Here is a 17,234-nt window from a genome sequence, read left to right as displayed (position 1 = left end):
CCTCCTGAACCTGATCGACTTCTTTGAGGCAGTCTCCAAAGCCGTCGATGAGGGTAAGGTGGTTCACACAGCCTATCTTGACCTTGCCAAGGCTTTCAACACCATCCCCCATTCTGGAATTATAGCTAAACTCACTAAACTAGGTATAAATCCCTACGTCTTAAGATGGGTTGCCAACTGGCTCACTGACAGAACCCACACTGTAAAAGTTGCAGACTCCAAATGTGACCTCAAAACAGTGACAAGTGGAGTACCACAGAGTTCCATCCTGGGACCTCTCCTGTTTGGTATCTACTTCTCTGAAGTACAGGCTAACACAGAAGGCCTCTGGCTAACAAAGTTCACAGATGACTGCAAACTAGGAGCCATAGTCAAGTCCCCGAATGATGTGGACATCCTACAGAAGGGCCTCGCTGAGACAGATTCCTGGTGTCAGAGCCATGGCCTCAAGCTCAGTGCCAAAAAGTGCAGTGTCATCCCCTTTGCAAATTACTTAACACCAAATGTGTGATAAGAGACCTTGGGACTCAGGTGGACAGTAGTCTCTCCTTTGATAGTCACATCGCCACAGTAGTCAGGAAGTCCTTCTATGTGGTACACCTCATCATAAAAGGGTTCTTATCCAGGAAAAAAGAAGTCATCATTCCCCTCTACTCGACACTCATTAGACCATAATAGAGTACAACGCCCCTTTTGGAATGTACCTCACAAGACATCTGCAGCAGCTGGAAAGGCCACAGAAGTACCTCACAAAGAGGATTACTGGCCTCAAACAAATGCCCTACACTGACCGTCTCAAAAAAACTCCAGTTGTACTCCGTAGCATATTGCCTACTCCGAGGTGATCTCTGCCTAACATGTAAAGCTATGTCAAACCCAGAGCTGTTGGACATGCTACACCTAAAGAAATCCCAATCCCTCCGAGCTACACACTCTAGGGACCTAAACCTTGTCACTACAATAAACAGAACATGCTGGAGGGATAGATTCCTGTCCCAGAGACTTCCCATACTCTGGAACAGGCTACCCATCTATGTTAAGCAAAGTTCTTCATTGGCATTCTTCAAGAAAAATCTTGATGAGTGGATGGGAAATAGGAAATACACCCCGAGGATCACTTCTGTGTCTCTGCTCGACAGTGGCACAGGAAAATAACTTTCTTGGGTGGCGTAAGCCAGGGAATCTTGTTGGCCAGGCTTACGTAGGCCCTTGGACCGATAGGTTCATAGGTAGGTACTAGGCTATCAGAACCATGAAACAGGAGGTAAAAACATTTGTTAAAGGAAATTCATAAAACACACCTCCAAAAACACCCAGTCAGGTGACAGAGACCACAAAAGCCCAGGAAGATCGTAGAGACAGTAAATACAGAATGAATAACACTATTTACAACTTGGAAGCTCTCATTTTAAATTCACTTATAATAGAAATGTCATCATTAATCCCTGCCAAATGTGTGGTGTCTAATCTAAGTTGTCACAACATTTCACAGTGCAATAATTTGTTCTTCCAGTCCCCTGGGTAGACAGTTGCTTGTACTTGTTCTAAAATAAAAAAAAAACTTAAGAGCATTCTTGCTCTCAGCCTTCTGTGTAAATTCCTGTGATGAATCTTCCTTCTCTTTTAGTTCTTTATTCTTTTCTCCCCTGAGGCATCTTCCATGAAAGAGACCCATAGGCTATGATGTCCATTCTGCAAATGGCCTTCATCTAATTTTCTGCTTAAAAACATCTGAATGTGCCAGGGCTGTACAGGGAAGGGAGTACCCTTAGAAAGTGAGGTCCTCTTCAGGAGAGCCGCACTGGATATTGAGCTAAGGGTGTTTTTTTTTTTTTTTTTTTTCCTAACCCTACAGTCTAAAGACGCTTCTGAAGTCCAAACAACCAGGCCATAAGAAGAAGGGGCTTGGCTCTACTTGCTTTATAGGGGAGTGATTCACATTTGGGAGTGTTATCCATATTACTGGAGAAACAAACGTCAGTTAACTCTTCAAGTTGACCTGGTTGTCATTCATTAAAGTAATGCACAGCTTGTGTGTGTGGGTAAGGGGGGAGGTTACTGATTGGCATAGCTCTCAACGAATCGGGGACAAACCTAAACAGAATCAGCAACAAATCCAGAAATAATCAGAGATACTTTTTAAAATATTAGTACTGTTAACTTGAGACATTGACAGAATCAGAGTACATGAATGAATGTGCATTTTCTAAAGTAAAAAGAAGTCTAGAACTTGAGTTATTGTCATCATTTATTAAGTGCCTTTCACTGGCTTTTCTTCAAATGTAGCCAGTTTTCAGAAAGATTAAGAGGGAAAGAGGAGTTTACTTCAAAATCAGGAATGTCCCAGAAAATTAAGGACAGATGAGAGGTATGCTGAGTGGAAAATCACTTTTCAGTTTATTGGGAGAGGGATAATATGTAAGCATTCCCGTGTTCCCTATAATCAATTATTTGTATGCAAAGTTCCTTGCAGGAAGGTTAAATCTCTTACCTATAGCACACTTGTGGCCTAGATGAGTCTGGCTACAGTCCTTTCATATCTTGTCAGTCCCAGAGACATTTGTGGTTCTCATGCTGGAGGTTCTAGCACTTTGGCAAGATGACTTCAACCTCCTGATAACAAAGCTACTGTAGTAGTTTCTGCACTTTCACTTCTACTGAGGGAGTGTTTCCGTACTATAATAGTATTTTCTGCCCTTCTTCATTTAGTGTGCATTCCTTTTACTCATACAAATCAGTGGCTTCCAGCAGTTTGTTTTTCATTTCTTTTCTTTATGGCGGAGGTCTGTCTGTCTGTATGTATGTATGTGTGTCATTTCTGGAATTTGGAGTAGGCCATAATTTTTACCTGACCTTATTGTTTTCCTTACATTTGTCATTTTTATGCCTTCACTGAAATAGAAGTGCCTCTAGCAATTTATAGCCAGCTGTAGCCATCATTCATTTATGTCTTCTGCTTCTTTGTCAGTGTAACCAGTAGAAGGCATGTTCTTCAGTTCTCTGTTTTTTTTTTCTTTTTGTGACTTTATCCCCCCCTGTGCTGTCTGCTATCAGTCCCCTCTCAACCACTTGGTCCATTAATTTTCCCCTCACTCTGGGTGAGAGCTGACTGAGGAGGCCATCATTAGGCAGCCATTGGGATTTTCTTATTTTTAGCTCTAACCTCATGGCATATGCCGAGCAATGCTCTTCAGTGTTTGGCATGCAGTGTGCATCATTTGGAGGGGAGTCACTTGCTTATACAAGTGATATAACCTCTGAAGTGTGCCTTAACCCTCCTAGGACCATTTCTTCTGTGAGGCTTGGGTTTCCACTGGGGAGTCTTCCACAGTACCTTGGGCCCTAAGCATGAGCCTCAACCCCCTCCCCTCCCAGAGAGAGGTAAGACAGCAGTGCTGCTTCACTCTTCCCATACCTCTAAAAACTCCAGCAGGTGCTTGTGCTAGTGACTAAACTTGGATTGCCTGGGCCATAGTTAGGACTTGGTAGCTGAGCTGGCTGTTTTGCATTTTATTTTTGACTACCTTTTGTAAGGGTAAGTTTGAGTTGCAAGCTGTAAATGCAGTGAGCTTGGAGAAAGAGTTCAGTTGATGCAAGGTTTGAATCCAGTTTACAGATACTTGGTTTGTTTGGAGTTGGCATAATGGTTAAGGTGTTTATCTCACAAACACAAAGTACAGGGTATGATTCTCACCTTTGATGGTACTTAACTAGGCTTAAAATGCCCCACAAGGGCAACTAGCCTAGTACTTTACCATGAACCTAATTTCTAGTGCGCTAAGCATTTTTTGCCAAGAACAGATGCAACTTCCCTGCAAATGTGACTCCACTGTCTTGTAGGATGAGAGCTGCAATTTGCTGTTATTTGTAACCACTTTTTAGTTTAATTACAAATTACTGAAGCATTGGAATTGCTTACTGAGGATAATATTTCGGATCCTAGAAGAATTGTCCTTCATCCCTTGCTTTCAGTAGTAAAACTAGAAGGGAGGTGCCATTTCCTCAAAAGGGACTTAGCTGAATGCAGTCTTAACCACAAAATGTTTCCAAATCTGTCTGTAGTTATGCTACGTATTGAAATTCTAAAAATGTATGTTTGAACAGGGGCATATATAGTCCCCTGTACCTGCCATGCAAAGGAGCTGTGACCTCCATGCACCCCCTTCTTAAAATAACTAACTGTGAGGTTGCCACATGTTGAATGGAAAACTCCCATTTCTACAGTACCTGGAAGTGTGCTTAATGTGGGTTTCATTGCATAGCAATTTGTAGTTACAGATCACACTTTGAACTACTGCTAAACTAGAATTCTGCCATACTAGAGATCATCAAAATTTATGTTCCATTCCTCTCAGCTTGGCTGCAGTGTGGACACTTTACCTGCTTATATCATCAGTACTACTTGCTTTCATTTTATTTATTTGTTTATTTTAGCCTCATTCAGTGCTGTAATCAAGACCCTATGCCCTCTTTAGCTCATTCATTCTTACTGAAGTTGATCATCCTAGAACTCCAGGAAGAGGGAGGTGAAATTGGGAATCATGACCATCAATTAGCAGGTTTCATGTGATCTTTTTTTTCTGCTCCTACCTCACCCATTTAACCAGAAAGTACACTGTACTATGTGCTATGTTGTACCCAAGGTGAATACATTCTTCTGCATACCTTTAGGTGCCAGCCAGAGTTTTGCTTTTGCTCCCTTAGTGCTAGGTTGCAGGAGCTACAGTATTTGACTGGAACCATGTCCCGCTGCTAACACTGGCTGCTCACTTCCATCCCTTACCGGCTAGCTCCAGCATTGCTGATATGGAGATCATATTCAGGGCTTTATACCTCTAGGCACTATTGTTGGCTTACCTGCTTTCATTTTGCCCTTTGAAGAATGATGTTCCTTATCATTTAACTTCGTTTCCCACTGTGATTGCTCACTACCCTCCAGTAGTTGAGGAATGCACAGTATTCACCTACTGCAGCATATGTGTCCTCATTAATTATGATGCTTTGTTTTTAGTCTTTAATTCTGTTGATGCTGATCAGTTAAGTGCAAGTTCGAGTCTTTGCTTGTAAACTGAATCTAGATTTTTATGGACTTTGAGTTGTGACTATAAGTCTAGAAGTGGTGTTGAGGTCACATTCCATTTTACACTTCACTGCTACTTTTTGGGGCAATGATAGTTATTTTTGGCTTCAGCTTCAACCTTTGCATGATGATATTAAGGCTAAGTTGATGGATGCCCCTCTTGATAATAAGCACTTGTTTGGTGAAGCTGCTACTGCTATGTTTAAGTCCCTTCAAGGTAAGGGCAAGGTTTTACAGGAACGTAAACATGTGTTTGTTTCTCCTGTGCCTAAATTTCAGAGAAATTACCCCAATAAGCCAGCCTTTGTTCGCAGGCAGTCTTGCCTTCCTGCTAAATGCAAAGAGGGTGGCAAGCAGGCTCCTTCTGCTAAGGCTACTCAGACTTCAATGCCTCAGAAGTTTCCTTTTCCAGATAAGCCAAGTGCTCTCGGACTGTCCTTTTCTTCCCAGCGACTTTCCTTTCTCTTTGACTTTCCTTTTCCAGATAAGCCAAGTGCTCTCTGACTGTCCTGTTCTTCCCAGCCACTTTTTTTTCTCTTTGACTCTCTCCCTGTCTTCCTGTTTGGCTACAAGAGTACTCAGGATTCCTGGGTCCTGGCCATTACTCACCAGGGGTATTTCATTGTTTGGAAATCCCTTCCCCCTTTTTATGGGTATTCCTCAGCTCCCTCAGGAACAACTCTCCTCCTTTCCAAAGGTGCTTCAGGACATTTTGACTCTGGGTACTATTCAGGAGGTGCCTCTGTGTCTCAAAGGGAGGGGGGGGTTACTCCAGGATGTTTCTAGTACCCAGCAAATAGGGTACTTTGAGATCAGTTCTAGACCTCTTTCATCTAAACACTTTTGAAGGTGCCTTCTTTTTGAATGTTGTTCCTTCAGACTTTCTTCTCTCCTTTGCTTCCTCAGGCGTATATTGTGTCTCTGGATCTCAAGGATGCTTCTCTCCATATTTCAATCCATCCCCATTTCAGGAAGTTTTTACATTTCTCTGTTGCTTCCTGACATTTCCAGTTCTCTGCTTTGCCGTTTGGCCTTTCTACTGCCCCATGGGTATTCACCAAATGCCTCGTTTCAGTGATTGTTTTTTTGCAGGATTCCGGGGATCCAAGTATTTCCTTACTTGAATGACCTCCTGTTTTAGGCATCCTCTCCAGAGATCTTGTTCCAAAATCTTTATTTTTACCATTTCCCTTCTGCAAAGCCTGGGGTTCACAGTAAACCTCAGAAAGTCTTTTTCTGATGCCTTCTCAAGACCATGTTTTTCTGGGGTGCAGGAATATGATGATGTCTATGCTGGCATTTCTGCCTCTTCCCAAGGCCTTCACACTCATTTCCTTTCTTCAAACTCATTTTCCTCAGGCCTCTGTTACAGCCAGGGAGTTTGAGAGTTCTGGGATTCATGGCATCCATCATCCCTATGCTCCCTCTGGCCCAAACTCCACATGAGAAAGTTTCAGTGGTTTCTAAAGTCAGTGTGGCTTCAACATGAGCATCACCTAGAATTTGTAGTTCCTCTTCTACCTTGTCTGAAGAAGGAACTTCATTGGTGGATGCAGCAATTGTCTCTAAATCCAGGGCTTCCTTTTCGTTCTGCTCTTCCCTCTCAGGAGCTGTTCAAAGATGCTTCAGACATGGGACGGGGGGCAGCTTTTGGCTCCCCAAAGGCGCACGGAGTATGGTCCCTCTTAAGCAGAAAGAACACATCAGTGTCATAGATGAGAGCTTTTCTGCTGGCTTTTCAGGCTTTTCATCTTCTTTTCTCCCCAGGACCTCTCAAGGTATTTACAGACAGTGAGGTGGTATGTAAATAAACAGGGAGGGACAATATCTTACCTTCACTGACATTTGACACCTCTGATATGCGATTTTTCTGTCCAGTATCAAGTTACTCTTCAGGCAATTTACATTTCCTCTGGTCAAAACATTGTGGCAAGTGCTCTGAGCAGTTCCTTAACTTAATCCCATGAACTGTGTTTCTGGACATTGCCCACTAGTAGGGTACTCTTCAAGTAGATTTATTTGCCTCCCCTCTGAATGGACAACTTCCTCTGTTTTGTGCCAGAGTCTCAGGTCCTCTGGTTTGGAAGGTGGACACCCACTCTTTTTCTTGGAAAGGGGATGATTCTTTATGCTTTCCCTTTCCTTCCTCTCATTCCAAATGTCCTGTTCAAAATTCAACAGGATCCTCCCAAAATCTTGTTGGTGACTCCCTTTTGGCTGAGACAGAATTGATTCCCTCCTCTTCTGCATTTAGCCAAGGGCAGTCATGACAAATTACCTCACAGGGTGGACCTTCTCACACAAAGCATGAGGTCTGTCATCCATCCCCACCTGTTCACTCTTTCTGAGGACGTACTTAGGGTCCTGCAGGAGGCCAGGAAACCCAATACTAGGAAATCCTACTTATCTAAATGGAAGATGTTTTCTGTTTGGTGGCTTTCCCGCAACTTGGATCCATTTTCAGTGGATGTTCCTTTGGTTGTCTGTTATCTGTGTGAATTGCTCAATGCTAGGTTGGATTATTCTTCTGTTAAGGCCCACTTATCAGCTGACTCTGCTTTTCTATCCTCCTTTAGCTTTTAGATTTGAGGCTAAACAATTCTTACAAGGCATCCTTCATATTAGGCTACCAGGATGCCTGTTCCTCCTCCCTGGAATCTTAATTTTGTTTTGAAAAAATTGACTCAGGCTCCTTTTGAGCCTGCAGCTTCAGCTTCCTTGCAACATTGCTCTTGGAAGGCTGTTCTTTTGTTAGCCCTTACTTCTGCCATACAGGTGTCTAAGCTGCAAGCCCTTATGGCTTACCCTCCTTTTTTGGTGCTTCATAAGGACAGGGTGTCCTTGCCTGCTAATTCTTTTATACCCAAGGTGGTGAATGAGTTGTCCTTTAATCAATCTATTCATTTTGCCCACTTTTTTTTCCCTTCTCCACAATTTGCCAGTGAGAAGGTGCTGCACACATTGTATGTGCATAGACAACTCAGATATTATTTGGATAAGAGTAAGACTAGTAGGAAATCCAATCAGCTCTTTGTTTCCTTTCATCCCAGGTCCTTGGGATTAGCTGTATCCAAGTAAACCTTTTCTTCTTGGATCTCAAAGCTATTTTTGTTATTCCTTTCATGTTAAGAGCCTTCCTTATTTTGTTAAGGCTCATTCTACTAGGGCTATGGCTTCATCTGGTGCTTTTTTCAAGTGTTTGGGTATTAACGTTATTCTTGAGACATCTACCTGAACTTCTGTGCATATATTTACCAAGCACTACAAGTTGTGTGGAATCTCCAGAGCTAGAGCTGGTTTTGTTAGGGCCATCCTTCATGGCTTCCTAGAGGGCTGTGCTGGTCCTTCCTATTCCTGAGCTTTGGCACTCTCCCTAATATAATGAGTACTTCAGCAGTGAAATGGAAGGACATAGTGCAGTTGTGTAAAATCTAACCATAAAGGGAGATGTCCTTCTCTTCACTGTTGCACTATTAACTCCCTCCCTCCACCCCCTGGTCCATTTCTCGATGTATTTGATTACCTTTTCTTTTCTTTGAACTGGAGCTCTAGTTTCTGAGGATGATACGTCCAGCCATCACCTTTATGCCCTGCGCTAGACAGGGAGCATATGCGTGATGGTATGGCATGCCTTAAAGCAACATAAAGGCTTTGGTATACTGGCTGGATGTCGGGGATCCCTAATGTAATGAATATTGCAGCAGTGAAAAGGACAAATACCGGTATGGTAAGATTTTACATAACTGTACTTTAGCAGCCCTTACCTCTTGGTGTCTTTTTAAACATAATTAATCGATAAGGTCCTTGTTATCAGGAGACTATTCATACATGGGGATTATATGCATCTGTTGTCCTGTAGTACATTTTATCGTTGTGAAGTTTGAGAAAGAATGAAATACTCTAGCTATTGAGCAGTTAATATTGCCTGATGGCAGAACAGCTGTTAACCTTGCAATCTGCATGCATTTGTGTATATAAAGAAACTGGAAAAGTGCTTTACTTTATTATAGAACTTGTATCAGGAAAACACACCTAAAAGTGACAAAAATGTGGATCAGCCTTTTGTCTCATTTCTTTTATTCATTTATTTATTTATTTGCACACTGATAAAATATAACTTCTAGAAATGCTACTAGTAAAACACTCTAGTATTAATCTGTAGTTCTGCAGTTTTGAAGCAGTAAGCTGTGTGTGTATGTTCTTTGTGTGTTTTTTTTTTTTTTGTGGGGGTGGGGTGCTAAGTCCCATGCATATGCAGTGCTAAGTCTTTGTTTTATTGACTTTTTGTTAACTTAAAACCCCATAGACTGCAGTCTCGTCATGTTTGTTTCATTGGAGTAGACACTTTGTTGCTATTTTAATAATTTTGTCTATTTTTCTTATTTCAGTCTATTGATCCCGGACAACAGTTTACCTGGGAGAATTCAAACCTGGAAGTGAATAAGCCAAAGAACCGCTATGCAAATGTCATTGCTTATGATCACTCCCGTGTGATACTGAACTCTGTTGATGGTAAGTGCCTACTGACTTCTTAAAAATTGCTTTAATAAGTCTGTACCCCACCCACCGTACCTCTCAACTGTCCAGATTTTCGCCTCTAATTTTTGGTTTGCATCTCTCAAAATTTGTGGTTTTCTGGCAAATCACTGAGGATTGATGTCAGTAGATAACAGCAGACATTTGAATTTCAGATTTCATATCCTTCATAAAAAACATGATAATGCAAAACCTTTTAGTAGATCAACTTTCTAAACTCATGAAGGCAATATTTAAAAACGGTCCTATGTTTGGGCCTCCATACCCCCATTATTCTTGTCTTTGTTCAGATTTCTTGCATTTTCCAGGTTGAGAGGTATGCCCCCCACCAAACTCCTCTGCTTCTGAGCATGACTGAATAAAATGATACCTGCTTCACTGATAGTAGCCTGACTTGAAAATTGTATTTAATTTACTTCTACATTGTGTTCAGTAGTAGGAATGCACTTTTCTTTTTTGTTTGCTGTATTGTCAGTATGCTGCAGTACATTTATTTTTAGCTGGCATAAAAGGCTTTTTATCATGCTGTCATTCTCAATGCTTCTGAAGAAATATTTCCATTAAAATTAGTTTGCTCATTTAAGAAGCCGTAAGTTGACAGTACTTTATATTTGTTGGTTCACTGTATATTCTACTAGCCAGAATCGATTACTGGGGTACTTTGAATAAAACTATTATAATTCTGTGTAGAATGCGTTTAGCTAGGAAGCTGTTAGTTGTGAGGAAAGTATGCAACAGTGATAAGAAAACCTGGAGACTAGCTGTGCGTAAGTATGTTTTGTGACCAGTATATTTAGAGCATAAGCTGTATTGTTCAATCCCTCAGGCTGCCCCAATTTTGAAGACACGAATACTAAGCATGTCCAGCAGTTCTCCACCTCACGCATTACCACTGTTATATAGTGTACTGTGCCTTTTGTATACAATACCCCTTGGAGCAAAAAAGAGTTGTTAAATTTGGAGTCTGCATAATGTCGGCAAGTAAGCTAATCAAACATTGGAACTCTGCCCAATTACTAGATGTGGTTATATTCTGTCAGTCATACAGGAAGTAGCCATTCTCATTCATTCACCACTGTGGTAATTGCAGAATATAAACCACCTATCTGTAACAAGAAAAGGATTTTGTAACTTGTAGTGCCAGACTGTGGGTAATGTAATATTTTAACTGAGAGGGGGAGGGAGAAGGACAATATGCATATTCGATAATAGCAGGAAAGGTGGCATGCAAGAGTGTTGACATGAACTAGGAAATATACTGAGTTAGCCAGAAATGCATTTAAAGTCAGTTACTGAGCAATGACTTTGAAGACGCAGGACATGGGCTGATATTTCATTTGTTCACATTAAATGCAAAGCTTCATTATGAAGTTTGAGCAGCAACTTGTGCCAAGGTCAATGATAAGGGATATAGAAATGTACTCGGATTCTCTTTGGCTCACAACTCGTTATGCCATTGCATAAACCCTGCCAGAGACTTTGTGCCAACTATGTAGGAGCTTTACTGGGGATCACCAGTGAATGCTGCTGATAATTTTTGTGCAGTGTTTGTGTCGCCAACTCTTTCAGGCATGTATGTATGGCACAGTTTGAGTTACATCACTATTCAACATGAGAATGTGGTTCCAGGGTGGCTAAAAAATACCATATTATAGGCTCATAGGTATCTGTACTAGGCTAATGACCACCAGGGCCTTTATAAGGCTAGCTGCGCAACCCAACCCAGTTGTGTCCCCATGTAACATGGGTATATTTTTGGAGCGGTATGTTAGGATACAATGATACGTTAGAACATATTATCCACTTATTTTCAATAATTTGTGAAGTTCTTCAGGTCACCACCTCGTAAGCTTTCCTGTATATTTTGTAAAATGAAAAAGCAAAATTCGTGTGATGTCTGTTTAATATGTCTGTGTAATGCATTTGTATCTAGCTGCCTTATTATGTCAGATATATGCTCACAAATTCTCTGTTTGAACTTTCTGTTTGTTTTACCTATATAGAAGGCGTCACGTATATTATATTTTTAGTATTACATGTCCCATGGCATCTAAGGTGGAATGGTTTTAGACTAACTGGATGCTTAAAAGTTGTTACTGTAGATACATACCTGCAGTATTGACAATTGCTGCATATTTGGGTTCCATACTTGGATATAGATGCTGTGTTTATATACTTCTCCTGTTCCTTACAACATAAGATGTTTTTTTTTTTAATTTCTAGATTTTTAATATCCAAAGGTAAGCTTATCTACTCCTATGTCTAAGTAGGAGTATATTGTAACATGTACCAGTGTTTTTTTTAATGATACTCTGTATTAGACGAGTATGAACATTATAGGGTAAAACACAGCTGTTTGTTTGTGTTCTTAACTTTATTATTGTTGCTTGACGAAATAATGCGATTATCGGAAAATATAGGTTTAATGCTATCTTGCTGTATTTTTGTTACTATAGTCATTACATTTCTTATAGCCTCTTTTTAATTAATCATTGACCATGTTATTAAACTGTATATCCATGTTTTCTTTTCTTGTATTCAGTCTAGCCGCATGGATAAATGGATTTTTCACTATATTTGTAAAAACATGAGGAGGATGCATACTACTCTTGTGCAGATATGTATTTTTTATGATGTCTTTCTTAAATAATGTAGTTTAAATTTTACCAGTGGTTCCCTTAAACAATCTAATGTCTAAAAAGTTTATTTGTGTATAATGTATGGTATGTTTAAACCGTAAAAATTCAGTAGTTGAATTTAAATGTAATAGAAAATCTGAAAATGCAGATAAAGAACCATTCCATATCAAAGACAAATCATCCACAAAAAGCCTATAAAACAAAACATTATTAAGAAAGTTATAATTCATTTCAGAAAAAATTGTAAATAATACTTAGAACATAAAGATAAACATGCCCTAAGATATTCTCCAACAATATTTAAGGATACATCCCAGTTTTAACACACCTATATGACTAGTCTTTGTCTAACAAAATTACTGATTGCTACTTTGTTACTTTAGATGTAGAGTACCTTTTTACATCAATACCAAATTATATTGGAATAGAGTACCTTTTTGAATTTATGACATTGCATGCAGTTTTTTCAGCAGCTGAGAGAGACTAACGGCATTTGTGACTAAGCAGAACTGGTTATAACTAATCTTTTTTTTTTCATAAGAATATGTATGTGTGTGCGTGTGTATATGTGTGTGTGTGTGTGTGTATATATATATATATATATATCAAGGAGTACAGAAAAGAAAAACTGATGGCAAAACAAGTAGTCCATATCCACAGGTTTATTGTAAGCGCTTTCGTTCCCCAAAATGACATGAACTTCTTCAGACAAACCCTTACAGTTCAATCCATCATTAAATACACTCCTTAATTACATAATTAAATAATTAATATAACATCATTGCTACTCTTAAAAAGACATACATTCAATGCAAATAGTGTGTGTGTGTGTGTGTGTGTGTGTGTGTGTGTGTGTGTGTACACACATGTATAGCACAGTTAGACAGCCAGTCAACACATAAACAATCCTCACTATCATATTATGAAAAATTTCTTATATGTATAAAAATTCTGTTTTTTGTTTAAAACAAAATTAACCAGTACTACTACCTTTTTCAACACTTTAATTTCAAAATGCATTTAATTGACCAATATTCATTCAAACCAGGGAACGTGTACACATTGGTTGTAAGCTTCCAAAGCAGCTCCTTCTCTTCTAATTTTAACTCACATGGTCCTCCTCTAATATTTTTCCTTACTTGTTCTACCACTATATACTTAAACTGGTGTGAGGGATTTTCCACTACATGCTTAGCCAAGGCGTTGCGTTAGTAACGTTATGTTTAGCTATATGATATTGAGGCTCATATATTCTTTGTTTAAAAGCATGTTCCATCATGCCAATATAGAATCCATTGCACTTTTCGCGCTTAGCCAAATAAACCACCCCCATTGATTCACAATTATATTTCCCTCTAAGTTTATATGTCTTCCCTCTTATTTGATATTCCTTCATAACCATGACAAACCTGCAGTAGTGACAATGGCCACACCTAACCATGCCTGCATTATATGAATTTGACAATTTAGGTCCTTCCAATATGCTTTTTAGATTACAGCCTCTTTTAAAATTAATTTGAGGTTGACTCCCCGAAACTTTGTGGGATGGCACTGTCCTCAATAATGAGTGCCCAATTCTTTGTTATAATATCCCTGATATGAGATGCATCCCCTGAATAAGGGGTTAAGAAACTGAGGTTAAAACTATTCCCTTGTGCGCTTGATGTTATATTCATTATTTAATTATGTAATTAAGGAGTGTGTTTAATGATGGGTTGGACTGTAAGGGTTAGTCTGAAGAAGTTCATGTCATTTTGGTGAACGAAAGCACTTAAAATAAACCTGTGGATTTGGACTACTTGTTTTGCCATCAGTGTAAAATGTTATCACTTTAAAATATTAACAGAGAGCTAGGCTGACAGACACCGCACTACTGTATCTGTTAATATTTATTTGTATTAGTACAAATTCTTGCCAGACAGTTAATACTGTCAGAGTTATTTCAATTCTATTATAACACAGCTAGACAGACTGATGAACACTCAGTCCAAAAATGTCACTAAAAAGTGAAAGCTACTTTCCAGTTTATATACTCTCTTAAATGTCAAACAATGTTATTTTTAATATCCTTGTGACTTGTTCTTATGGTTTCTGTTTGTATCATGAAAAAGCCCATGGTTATTTCTAGCCTGGACACTTTATGTGCTTCCTTGGTGCTGTATCCGAAGACTTCACATAAAGTCTCTCCACGTCATCTTTGCGTCACTTGAAGTGTCTGTATTTTATTTCATTTATTTCTGCATCTGAAAGCTTTTTTCTATAACAGCATACCTTTACAGTAAGCCCATAGCTATATGTTAATATCGAAGCTGAACATTTACAAGAAATTAACTGTTCTTGCAAAGCAAGCCATATTTTCTTCTACTGCACACACAGTATAATTTTGGGGAAAGCATTTTAATTTATACAATCTCTATCAATCAGTTTTTCTTTTGTAGAGTTTTTCTGCTTTGTGCTTTGTACTAGTTTTAATGTAAAGAAATAGCCATGGGTATGCCCATAGCTTCTTCTTCTTTCGGCTTTTCCCAGTTAGGGGGTCGCCACAGTGGCTCACCTGTCTGCTCATGATTGGCAGTGGAGTTTTACGGTGTCGAGTTGCCAGCCCGGCGCCCAACCTTCCACAGAAGGCACACACACGCACTCACACCTAGGGCCAATTTAGAGTGTCCAATCCACCTACAGCATGTCTTTGCAATGTGGGAGGAAACAGGAGCACCCAGAGGAAACCCATGCAACCACAGGGAAGACATGCAGACTCCGCACAGAAGACACCCCAGCCGAGGATCGAACCGGACAGCCTCTTGCTGTGAGGTGTCAATGCAACCGCTGCACCACCACGGCCGCCCTCTTTGGCAGTATGCCCATGGCTAATAGATGGTTATGAATAAATAGGAACTTGAATTTATTTTTTCTCGAATGAATAATAGCTTTCTTAGTAATGTTTTGTTTTATATGTGAAAAATCAGTTTACCCGTGTGGCTAGACTGAGTACAAGAAAAGAAAACATGGATATACAGTTTAGTAACATGGCCAATGATTTTTTTAAAAAGAGGGTATAAGAAATATGATGTAATGAATATAGTAACACAAATGCAACACAATAGCATTAAACCTATAATGTTAAGTTGTCTATCTCGCCTTCGTTCTTGCTGGTTGGGATCGGAGCCGATCCTCTGCTCCGACTCTGCCATCTTCAATAGCTGTTTACTGGCTCGAGGCTACCCCTTATCCCATAATGCCTAGCGATAGCTACCCAGATCTCGTTTGCCACTTCAGCTGCGAGGTGTCGTTTTTCTGGCTCAGGCTTGTATAGAATTTTTTGTGTAATTTTTCACTAGAATTTAACTCTTCTAGTACATTATTATTAGCGATAGTTTTGTTTCTGTGGTAGATAATTGTTTATTATATAGTATCCCTCCTTTTGTAGAACTCGTTTAATTTAGAGAGTTCTCCCCCACCCCCCTTCTTGTCAGGTTAGCCGTTTAATTTAGAGGCTTTCCGTCTGCTTTTTTCTTATAGGCTAGCTGTTTAAATTAGAGGCTTTCCTATTATCTTCGTTAAAAAAAAAAAAAAAAAAAAATCTATAGTCTTCTAGTAGGTGTGTTTTTTGTAGGCTGTATATTGCTTCTTGTTATTATTGTTATAATTGGTTTCCTTCTTCTGTAAAGAATGTCAAAGGAATCTAAGGTTTCTGGGTTTAAGAAGTGTGACTCATGCTGTGAGAAAATGTCTCTGACAGATGGGCACACTTCTTGCATCTATTGTTTAGGCGCTGTGCACCTGCAGGACTCTTGTTCTATTTGCCATGCCTTTAGTCCAAGAGTCCTGCAGGAGTGTAAGAATAAGCTGATTCTTAGGGGTCTTTTAAAACCCCAGGATTCACCGGCCAAGAAGTCACACAGCCAGTGAAATCCCCTAAATCCACTAAGCCGTCGGCTCCAAGTTTGGAGCCGTCTTCGGTTCAGGATTTACCTTCTACGTCGGTTCTGGCGGGCACCAAGACAATCTCCCCATCAGCTCCATCAGAGGCTTCGGAGCCATCACGGAGCCACAAGAGGCTGAGGTCCCCTTCCCTAGAGTCGGTGCATTTGGCTCCTCGGTCTCCTTTACTTCAGAGCGAGCGTACTCACTGATCCTCTCACTTCTCTCGGTCCTCTGGGCTGTTGGATCATGATGTGGAGAGAGTGGTCAGTAGGTTGCTGAAGTCACAGGCACTAGCTAAATTGTTGTCCAGCCCTCCTCAACAGGTATCGACTCCATCCACTTCTCTCAATGTTCCTCCTCCGACTCCAATGAGTTCGGTGCCGGAGTTCATTGGGGTTCGAGTAGTGGAACCATCGGCTCCGATAACTCTTTCTCCTTCGGTTCCGATTCCCTCTGTGGTACCTTCCATCGTGGGATTTGGGTGCCGGGGCTCCCTCGTCAGCTCCGAGGGGGGCGAGTGGCATCGGACCCTTGTCCAACCCCGTTCTCCCTCTCGGAGCTTCGGCGCAGGTGAGCTCGACTCCCAACATCGGCCTCGAAGCCGCCCCCCTCAGTGCGGAGAAAGATTCCTATTTCTTCGGAACCGGAGCTTTCTCTGCATCGTGGCAAGGATGCCTTCAATGTCATGTGGAGTGTGCTGTCCTCTGAGTCATCTCCACTTTCAGCCCCACTGGCTCCATCCCCTGTAGTGCCTGTGCCAGCCTCTGCTCCTCCTCCAGACCCTAAGCGTAGGGAACCGATGCTCCAGGGCACCCCATTGGGTGTTTCCTCCTCTTCTGAGGCCTCTCCTGATCACTCAGAGGAGCCCCCTCAGAAGAAAAAGTGTAAGAGGAAGCACATTGACTCCCCCGAGTCTGTCACTTCTGATACAGACTTAGATGATTCGGAAGGGTCCCCGAGATCTCCCTCTGAAGATGTTTCCTTCTTGGACATCCTAGAAATGCTTAAGCAGAGGGGGAACTGGAATCCCCTAGCCCCTACCGAGGATGAGTCTG

General features: G+C 40.7%; 1 protein-coding gene across 18 annotated transcripts in view; it reads left to right on the top strand.

The window, feature by feature from the left end:
* Positions 1-17,234, top strand: part of PTPRF (protein tyrosine phosphatase receptor type F) — a 3,404,399-nt gene that overhangs the window by 2,993,741 nt on the left and 393,424 nt on the right. For all 18 annotated transcript variants that reach the window (XM_044085436.1, XM_044085429.1, XM_044085440.1 and 15 more), the window contains one exon: positions 9,469-9,592. In XM_044085436.1, the coding sequence (XP_043941371.1) occupies positions 9,469-9,592 (124 nt within the window). The remainder of the gene's footprint in view (positions 1-9,468; positions 9,593-17,234) is intronic.

The sequence above is a fragment of the Protopterus annectens genome, chromosome 10.part0 (genome assembly GCF_019279795.1).
Source record: "Protopterus annectens isolate FY-2018-M chromosome 10.part0, PAN1.0, whole genome shotgun sequence".
Classification (NCBI taxonomy): Eukaryota; Metazoa; Chordata; order Ceratodontiformes; family Protopteridae; genus Protopterus; species Protopterus annectens.
Note: the sequence above shows the minus strand (reverse complement) of the source record. Positions and strands in the feature narration are given on the sequence as shown.